This window comes from Candoia aspera, chromosome 9 (genome assembly GCF_035149785.1).
Source record: "Candoia aspera isolate rCanAsp1 chromosome 9, rCanAsp1.hap2, whole genome shotgun sequence".
Taxonomy (NCBI): Eukaryota; Metazoa; Chordata; class Lepidosauria; order Squamata; family Boidae; genus Candoia; species Candoia aspera.
Genome location: NC_086161.1, coordinates 6945138 through 6955604, shown reverse-complemented (window position 1 = coordinate 6955604; position 10467 = coordinate 6945138). Strand labels below are relative to the sequence as shown.

Sequence of the window (10467 nt, the reverse complement as noted above, 5' to 3'; positions counted from 1 at the left end):
ACCAGAATCCAAATAGTTTTATGGCACTGAGGCTCTTCATGACAACATGATTACATGAAAACAACACAGAATCATATGACACTTTAAGGACAAATTATGGCATATACTTTCAAGGGCTATTTCAGTATATGAATAGCGTCAGAGTTGAATAGGGGAAGGTGTGCTATGCCACTGTGATCATTGTATGGGAAAGAGGTGTCTGCCAACACTGACAAGAGAATGACATACTTGTGAAAGGCATGTTCTCCAATTGTTTAGAATATTTCCTTCCCAACCCCCACCCCCCTAAAACCAATCTTAGGTCTGATTACTTCTTTGCTTGAAATCTGAAGAAACATATGCCACTAGGGACATTAAAATAAGTTATGGGAAGAAAAAGTCTGTACATTCAATAATAATGCAGTTGGGGTGTACCTGTTTTCATCACTCATCTAAAAACAAGGCCCTGACCATTCCAATGTTTTAAATATGAATATACCACCCAAATATTTAGTCTTGTATAAGTAAATGTCAGGATCTTTGAACCATGTTTTACATGTTTCAATAAGCTAAACGTTTTGAACAGCACATCTCTTTACTCATCTGTGTAGACCCACTGAGAATTTGAACCAGTCACTCACAAGGTCAGTTCAGTGCTCCCAAGACACAGCTGACAGCAGCTCAGTACAGTGGATGCTATACTTCCTTACTGCTTTTCAGGGTGTGTCTGAATAAGACAGTCTTGGAACCAGCCACCTCTTGAGAACATTCTCTAAGAGCAAAGTGTTGTATCAGGAACAGTTGATTATTTTCCACCTTGGTTTCCAGCTAAGAAATAGCCTTTACCTATCACAAAAGAAATGGCATAAACTGGACACACTGGAAATTGGCTCCCCTCCATGGGTCATCTTTGTGCAGCATTACTTTATCCATCCCAGTCGCCCAACCTTGTTCAGGGTCTTGATTTGAAATGAGTCATGTAAGCATTCTTCTTAGCACTCTCTAGATTAGAACTACCTATCTGTTGATATCTCCTTCTAGCAATGGTCTGTAATGTTAGTAGCTTTTTGATTCTGGCTTATTCCAGAAATCCACAAATATCCCATCACCAATACAAACAAAAAGAGTATTTTTCTTTCCGTGTAGGGAGGGAAATCCTTTCCTACAACAACCCTCCACGTTGATGTGCTTTTGTGCAGACAGAAGCAATCTGAACCTTGTATCATCCAGAGAGAGGAGCCATGTGAGAATTTTCAGGAAGTATTGGTGCTGTTTTTACAAAAGAGTGACCTGGACGATTCCTTAGCTGCTTGGCTGGTGAAGAAATGGAAGAGGCACACGGAATCATTGAGATATCCTCCTTCTATTCTCCTTCCCATCTCTGGTGTGTTGTTTTTCTCCTGTTTCTTCAGTGTTAATTAAACACTTGGAACTTAAGTTGCTGTGCAAAACCCTTCTGTTTCAGAGAGGTTTCCAAAGAAATGTACAACTAATGTCTCAACAAACTAGCAAAGTAATTGGCCTCCAACAGCTTCCGAGGGTGGATTTGTAAGATAACAAACACAAAAGTTGTTCTGGGAAGGCCTGGCCAGGATCAGGGTAGAGAGACAATCTCATTGCTGTTTCTGGATAATGAAAAACAATGAGTCTCTTTGAATGTCTATGTGCAGTAGAAATGGGGGCACTGGAAAAGTTGGCAAATACTTCCCCATAAAATTCAGCACTTTAAGTTGAGTTGTTTTAAGGCAATGCTTGACAATGGAAATGTTTAACTGGGATGATATGGGCAAGAATGCAAAAGGCTTAAAATCCATTGACACAATTGCTGATCCCAACATGCTCCTAAATATTATTCCATTGTCTTTGCCCCTCCTTGATTTTTAATGTGCCTTTTCTTTATCCATACTATTCATTTTGATCCTGTGTGGACTACCTCTGTGCCTTCCCTCTGCAGCAAAGAAGGCTAAAAGACTGCAGTGGAATGTTAAGCTAATAATGGGTTGAATAATGAGGAATTTAAAAAAATTGTCTAGCTGAAGGCGGGACTCAATGAAGGTGACCAGGCTGATGGATGTGTGGAAGAATGGATGGGGAATTGAAGAGGAACAATCTGGATTAAAAAAATAGCTCATCAGATAATTACATTGATAAATTGATTAATATGGCAAATAGATGACTGGAAAGGCAGATGGATGGATAATTGGTTGGATGGATGAATTGGCAGAAAAGTGGTCTGATGAATCTGCTAAACGTGATGTGCTTGACTTGCCATTCCATCACTCCAGCATCAGGTTTTGAGGAGAGGAGAGGAGAGGAGAGGAGAGGGGCTCCTATGCTCCCGGCAGCTGGCTAAATCATAGTCTGCATCTTAAAGTGCAACATGGTCCATCACCACTTCCATCCCTCATGTAACCCACATCCTGGGGAAGGTTGCAGAAGACTGCCTTAATAGAAGGGTTGCAGATGCATTCAAAGAACCACCCAAATGGGAGGTGAGAGACCAGAATGAAGTGGACACTTTGAAACATGAACATATATGTACAGTGCTATAACTTAAAAAGGGCAGTCCTTTTGCTCAAGGAGACATAGAACTAAGAGGATGCTCTGTTTACTTGCTTTTAACGTCCTGGTGTACAATGTCTCTTGGACCAAGGCATCTCTTCTTCCAGGGCTATTTTGGCAGGCTTGGCCGAGAAGCATTCAGTAGTAGAAATGAGAAGCTGAGATTTTTCAATAGGGCATTTTCGAAAGGTGGGATGGCTGAGGAAGGAAATTAAAACTAATTCTACTTTGGGAAATGTTTATGATTAACTGATCCCAAATGGGTGGTTGGCTTGGAATCTGGACGCCCTCCCCCTCCCCTTGCCCTCCCAGCAATATAATCAAGCTGTAGACTGTTTTCTTTTTCCTGTTCCCCCAGCAGTGTGGATGGTTAAAAGTCCGTGGTGTGGGAGAAGCCAGACATCATTTGCAAGGACCCTCCCTCTTCTTATCAAAACTTGAGGAGGAAATAAGCAAAGAGAGTGCCTGATAGCCAGATGCAAGCCATTGCTCGGGAAGCTGCATTGTTGCCATCATGTACTGCTCCTGGGCCTGGATTGGATGACAGAAACAAAAAAAAAAGGGGGGGGGAGAAATTGGATATTAGCAAAATGAGAATTTCCCCCCCCCCCCACAAACACTGAGGAGGATTCAGAGAAACACTTGGGGGTATAAGGTAAGCTTGGGATAGGCAGTGAAAGTTCCAGGTTTGGGAGAGACATGGGGAGATGTCTCAGGGCAGAAGTGCAAAAGCAAAGGCTCCGATGGCCACATGTGGTCTTTGAAGGTCTTGGGTAGAATTCTTAGAGTTGGCCCAAAGTTATTATTTAATTGCAATTCAGTGAAAATTATTAGGTATGTAACTGGAGGATATTCACATTAACTAGACGTTACTTAAATGTAGATCCCAATCAAATAACATTTTAGCTGTTGCAGTACTCTCTCCATTGATTTTTAGAGTATAGACCCAAGCCTAGGAAGGCAAATTCAGCCTTTGGCCCAGAAATACCACATGCACTTCTCTCCCGAGGGAAGCCCTAACATGTTCTTTAAATTATCCTGCTTTCTTGACAGTCTTATGGCTGCTCTTGTGCTTGCTTCGTCACTTTGAATTGAATTTACACAATCACCCAGAGGAAGAGGATAAATATTGCTCCATTTCCCACTTGCATCACTGCTTGGAAGAGACAGGCAAATAGGTGGAAATCACAAAGGTCCTTATAGCGAGAAAACGGGCATTCAGAAAACCATACCCCTTGGGAGTTGTCCGGTGATGCTGATGCTAGTTAGCAGGACAAAGGACTTATATAATGATTAAAACAAAACCAAACACAATCCTATAGAAATAAAATAACATCAGTTCATAAATCATCTGCGGAAGGGGGCAAGGAGGTGATAAGTGCTGAATTGTTCATCACAGTGTGGCAATGCAAATTGCATCTCTTACAAATTGCAGGCAACATTGTGACATGAGTGTTAAAAGGCAGAGCCTGCATCATGATGTCTTGATGCACGTTCTATTATTTTGATGAATAGGAACGGATGCTATGTGTATAGTATGAAGCTATTTCTTATTTTAAAACAAAGTTGTTCCCTACCGCTGCAAAAATATGTACGATTTATACAGAGTAACTGTAAGGGAAATACATCCAGTGTGTCTTATGTAATGTTGCACAGGTTGAAAAGGAGCATGTCCTCTGAGCAGAAACTGGCCATATTTTCTGGTTGGACAGACCAGTATCAGGCCTTTCCAGCTAAGCAGATAGCAGGAACTGTCAGGGGTATGGAAGGTAAAAGGGTGGGACATGGAACAAATGGATTTACAAACTTATTCATTATTTGAATCAAAATTCTTGGCAACTCACTTGTCCAAGCTTTCATTTTTGCTTTAGGCAAACTTGGTCAACTTCCTAAGAAGAACTACAGGCTTACCTTGCCTTAAAGAATTCTCTAGCTTTGTTTCCTTCATGAAGGAAGATATATTGATATATTGCTTTGGTAGAAACTTTTCAATTCATAGCCAGCAAAGAGAAACTCACTAGCACTTATTTTAATATTTTTCATGAAGGCAAGGTTTCATCTGACAGTTCAAATCATTGTTCCACCTTCCCCAACTTGGATGCCTTCCAGATCTATGGATTTTCTCCCCAAAATCTCAGCAACTGACCTCCTGGCTAGAATTTTAAGGAGTGGTAGACCCAAATCTGGAGTATGTCCACATTGGGACAGGTGGCACAATGCATAATACTATCAGTGATTCTCCTTTTCTATGATCTTTCTTTTCCCTCTCTTCCTCCAGCCCAGCTGAAAAGGAGGTAGGAAATATTTTGATTTACAATCCAAAAAGGACCAATTATGTAGTTTCATGAAATTATAGAGGTTCCCCCCCCCCATACTCCACAAAGGGTGCACAACTAATTTGGCCCTTGAGTCTCTGCCAGAATTTGAATCTCCCAAAATGGTTGGGACCAAGGAAAAGTAGCAGAGGCAGTCATGACAAATGCTAATTTGATTAAATTTTAAGATTAGATGCTGAAAATGATAGTTGATGATACATTTGTTCAGACTCGTAGGAGTGCACCAATGGGCAAATCATGGGCGGGAGCCACAGGTTATGCATCTCCTAGTTTACTCAACCAGTGCAGGACAGGGGTCACACTGGCTCATAATCCAGCTGTGTTTTCACAAAGCATTCTTTAAATTAATTTGAATTCTCAGTTCACATGTCACGAGAAATTCCTGTGTGCATCATCATGCAGATTTGTTTCTTCTTGGTGCTTGTACCAGTGGGAGAGGACCTGTGAATGAGAGTCTCATTGCTATGCATTCATGTAATGCTAAATCCTACCAGCAAAAGTGCAGGGCATTGATTTAGTTAAAAATGTAAACAAGTGTATTAATATCCTGTTCCTCTCCATAGAGCATCTGATATAAACTACAGAACGAATACACCGCATCCATTAGAAAGCAACGATCCAAATTGTAGCAGCTGCAGCACCAACAGCCATAACAATTGTAGTAACGATATATCAGCGGCAACGTGTTACGCATCAAAAACCTGTGAAAAGAAGTCTGTGTGGAGACAAGGAGTGATGGATCTCCACAAAGAAGGCATTCCAGAGGTGTGGTTTCAACCACTAAAAATATCCTCTGTCTTCTCTTTGTTCATCTAATTTAAAATGATGGTAAAACCCCTGAAACTCCGCAGCTGCTCTTAAGGCCTTGGCAAAGCTATATGGAAAGAGAGATTTCCTTTGCTTTATGTCTCTTCAATCCCCAACTCCATCAAATGACAGAACTGAGAGAAGAAGAGAAGAGAAAAAAGCACATTTCCTTCCCTGTCTCTGAAAGATGCTTTTAAAAGTTTAGCCAAGAATTGAAACACTCCGTGTAGGCTCTCAGCTGAATTCAGCTGCAAAGCCCCCAGGCTATTCCCCCTTCTCCCCAAATCCCACAGCAACTGTTAGCAACCAAAGAGGCTGTTTGATTCATTAATCTACCATTTTATAGCAATGCTGATTGACTGGAATCCTAGAATAGAACACATCTGTGCTGACTCCTCCCATATGGAAGCCTTTATGCACTAACTGCTCTTAAATGTTTTACACTCTTGCAGTTTTGCTCCATGGTGAGGGCGATTGCCCACCTCCCATCACCGTCCTCCTGTGCCTTTGCCTTTTTCTCTCATCCCAATACGTGCAAAGGGCTGCTTTCAGTCGTTGCTTAACAAGCTGAGCAGCACTGGCCTAGTAAAACATTTATAATGACCACTGTACATGGGCAGACTACAAAAAGCAGTGGAATAGAGAGGAAGCCTAGGTAATTGCCCTGCTGCTCTTCCTTAATAAATGGCCGACGATTGCAGTAACGTTGCACTGAGTTGTACGGTGTCCTTCCTGGAAGAAGGAACTTCCAACATGCAGGTTATGAATAATTGACTCCTGCTGTGCCTTGCTTTATTTTATGACTGCCCTGTATGGGGGAACATGTAGGCAAAGGGAATAAAATGATAATAAGTAAGCAAACAAATAAATAAGTACGGTACAGGCTACGGTAGGCCCCATCAGAACAGGGGGAGAGGGTGGTCTGGATACTGATACTTACCTGCAGTGCAGCTTTTCAGATGTCATTGTTGCATATCAACTTCTGCAATCCCTAACTAGGGCTTGGGGGAGTAAAAGTGCAACCCATCCAAAGCCACCAGGCTGAGGAAAGTTGTTGTAGTGGACAGGGTGTGCCGATGCAGTACAGGTACAGTCCTCGCTTAATGGCTACAACTGGGACTGGAATTTTGGTTGCTAAGCGAAGGGGTCATAAAGCAAATCTGACCCAATTTTATGACCTTTTTTCCAACAGTCGTCAAATGAACCACATGGTTGTTAAGCAAATCACATGGTTCCCTATTGATTTTGTTTGCCAGAAGCTGGCTGGGAAGGTTGAAAATGGCGGTCACGTGACCATGGGACACTGCGATGGTCATAAATGCGAACCCGTTGCCAAGTGCCCAAATTGTGATCACGTGACTGTGGGGACACTGTGACAGTCATAAGTGTGAGGACTGGTCGTAAGTCAGTTTTTTCAGCACCGTCATAAGTCTGAACCATCACTAAACAAAGGGTTGTTAAGCGAGGACTACCTGTATGTGCCAAAGAGGGGCATTTTATGGTCATACTGCAGTTGTGTCTTGCATGATGGTTAACTTGCACTTTTTTGGAATGAAAGACTTCTTGGCTCATTAGTAGCTGTTATGTGTGACTCATCTTGAAACAAGGGTCATTTCAGTTATATAGCTTTGGCCTGACTTCTCCCAAAAAGTTTCATCCCTTTAAGTAAAAGCTGAAGTTTCTCAGAACATAACTTGTTGGGAAGTTGGAATGCTCCACTGTCTAGTTTTCCCTGTCCATAATTTGGGTGGAGATTTTCTAAGCATCTTTGCCATGCTACCTTAAAGAGCTGGACCAAAGCTTCTGGTAACAGAATTATCCGAGAATTTTCTTTTGTAGGCAGCTCCCCCTGGAAATTATTTCCCTGGAAAATAACTATAGACCGTCTTTCCCTGTCTTCACACTGTTCCACCCTACAAATTTTCCAGAGGCATAATCCAATTCAGTTCTAAATTCAGTTCTAAACTGAACAGGGGATTCAATCTGGTCCATATGAAGTAATTTCAGCTTTGAAGGCTTCATCTGATACATGACACACACACACATACACAAACCTATTTATACATGCACCCCATCAGCAAACTTCCTGAGAAAGGAGGGACAGCCTTGGTTAGTAATGGTGCCAATGGAGAGAGAAGATTAAAATAACCCAAACTGACAAGATGGTTATAAAACATTCAAGCCAATTCAAACCCTGGATTCAAATGACAGAAGATCAAAGGGACAGTGGGACAAAATAAAATTGTCAACATAATCTGGGTGCAGGAGGAGAACTGCAAAGGAGAGTAAAACATAAAAAAAACACAACATGACCTGGGCAGAGCTAGGTCTGTAAAGAAGGTATCTAGAGCTGTGCAGGCATCTATTATGACCACCTGGGGAAAGTGCAATGGATAAGGGCAGTGTTATTCAGCCAGACTGGCTGTTTCTGCTGGGAAAAGAGTTTCAAAATAGTTAACCAAAAGGGTCAGTTCCAGTCCTATCTTCTGCAAACTGGGAGACAAACCTGCTAAAGGGTTTGATTAGTCCAGTGTTTCTCAACCTTGGCAACTTTCAGCTTGCTGGCTGGGGAATTCAAGGAGTTGAAGTCCAGACATCTGAAAGTTGCCAAGGTTGAGAAACACTGAATTAGCCTGTGACAATCTGAGTGAAGTCTATCAAGCGTCCCTACTGAAGGGTGAATTTGCTAACTGGCTAGTGTGTCCAGACCATTGCTCTTCTTGGCAGCAACCAGCCTTGACTCTCACTTGCTTGAAAGTTGAAAATGTTTTGAAAACTCTATTCAGGAAATGAGTTTGCTCCTCAAGGCATTACAGGCGACTTTAGTAGCAGAGGAGCTCTCTGTAACTAAAACAGGATGCCTAAACTCTTTGCTGTGGACAATTGCACGTAGTTTTAGAAAGTTTTTAGGAGCATCTCTCTTGGGAATTTTCCAATTGCTTCCACACTTCTCCGGTGACATTTGCAGCTGATATGGACATGCTTAGAGTTTTCCACAAAGACCCAGTACCTGCTTTTATTTCCTAATTAAGGAATCATAATGATGTCTGCAAGTTGAGAATCTTTTAAAAGGGAGGAATGCATGAAAGATATATGTGTTCAATAGCTGGTACCCATGACAGAGCTCTGTGCCTGTCAAAGACAGCTCAAAACCAACAGGCAGGAGATGCCTGTAGCTTCTATGCCTTGCACGAAGGATGCTAACCTAAGCAGGCTCTCCGGCTTGTTTTAACAGTACTTCTGAATTCATATGTAACTTGTCTACTTGCTGAAGAAATCACAGAATCAAAGAGTTGGAAGGGTCCTTTTAGATCATCAAGGCCAATATTCTGCTGAATATAGGGACCAGAATTAATGCATCCTTGACAGGCGGCTGTCCAGCCTCTGTTCCAACATGCTCAGCGAAGAAGTATCCACTCTCTCTCTGAGTAATGGATTCTATCATTGAATTGCTCTTAAGAAGTATCTTTTAATACTCAGTCTGACTCTAGATCTCAGAAGTTGTCATTTATCTGTTTATTTATTTAATGTCTATCCCACCTTTATTATTTTTATAAATAACTCAAAGCTGCCACCATAGCCAATACTCCTTCCTCCTCCTATTTTCCCCACAATAACCCTGTAAGGTGAGTTGGGCTGAGAAAGAGCGACTGGTCCAAGGTCACCCAGCCGGCTTTCATGCCTAAGGAGGGACTAGAAGTCACAGACTCCTGGTTTCTACCCTGGTGCCTTAACCACTAGACCAAACTGGCTCCTTTTGCTTAGAATTTGAAGTGAAGCATTGACTGCCAATATGTTTTGGACTGGCAATCATTCAGCAGAATCAAAAAAATAGCATAGTTTATTCTGTGTGTGCTATAGGTTCTGTTCTGATCCATGGTCAAAGCTAATTCAGCCTTTAGTTAAAAATCTGTTGGGCTACCCAGACAAATTTTATATCAATTATTTTGCAGCGGACAGATTCTCCAACACAGCATGCGTTGTTGCAATATTTTGCTTTCTGGTGAAAAGAACTAACCAAGCTATGGCATCAGCAATGGGACTGGACTGAACTGAATCAGAGTATTTTAAGTTTTAGTTATGATTCTATTGCATTCATTTTTATGGTTTGTGTTCTTAATTGTAGCCTGGTCTAGGACTGTTTAAACCATTATGTTTTGACTGGATTCTCCAGGATGCCAGAGGGCAGTTCTTGAACTTCTATCCAACATCTATTCAAGTACTTAAAAAATGCTGTCATATCCATTCTCCTCTTTTCATGTATAGGCACATTAGTCAAGGTAGAATCTGACCAATGCAGGATGAAGTCAAATGCTTGTTTTCTGTGACTTGGAAACTATTCTTTTGTTGATGCAGCCTAAAACTGCATTTGTCTTTTTTTTAATTGCCACATCACATAAACAGCTCAAAATCAGTTTGTAATCAACTACTATACCAAGAATGTCATGAGTACTATTGCCAAGCCAGGTGCCCCCATTCTATACCTGTGCATTTGATTTCTGCTTCACTTCTGTTTCCTAAGTGAATAACTGTTCATTTCTCTGTTAAATGTCATTCTGTTATTTTCATCCCATTTCTCTAACCTATCAAGAGAAAACAAGAGAAATCTCATTGGAGACACCCAATGTTGATTAGAATGTGCTCACTTCTCTCTGCGGTATTCACATGCACGTGTCTCTTGATCCCTCAAAAGGCTGGAGCACCCATTATACCAAGATAGTGGCTTTTATATGTTTTCATTGTTTCTTTGTGCATTTTATTTGTTGATGCATGCTATTATTGT

At 41.4% G+C, this 10467-nt stretch overlaps 1 protein-coding gene across 1 annotated transcript in view; it reads right to left on the bottom strand.

The window, feature by feature from the left end:
* Positions 1–305: 305 nt before the first annotated feature.
* Positions 306–10467, bottom strand: part of OPCML (opioid binding protein/cell adhesion molecule like) — a 292279-nt gene continuing 282117 nt past the window's right edge. Inside the window, exon 7 of the mRNA XM_063311140.1 lies at positions 306–3072. Coding sequence (XP_063167210.1) covers positions 2972–3072 — 101 coding nt within the window. The 3' untranslated portion in view covers positions 306–2971. The remainder of the gene's footprint in view (positions 3073–10467) is intronic.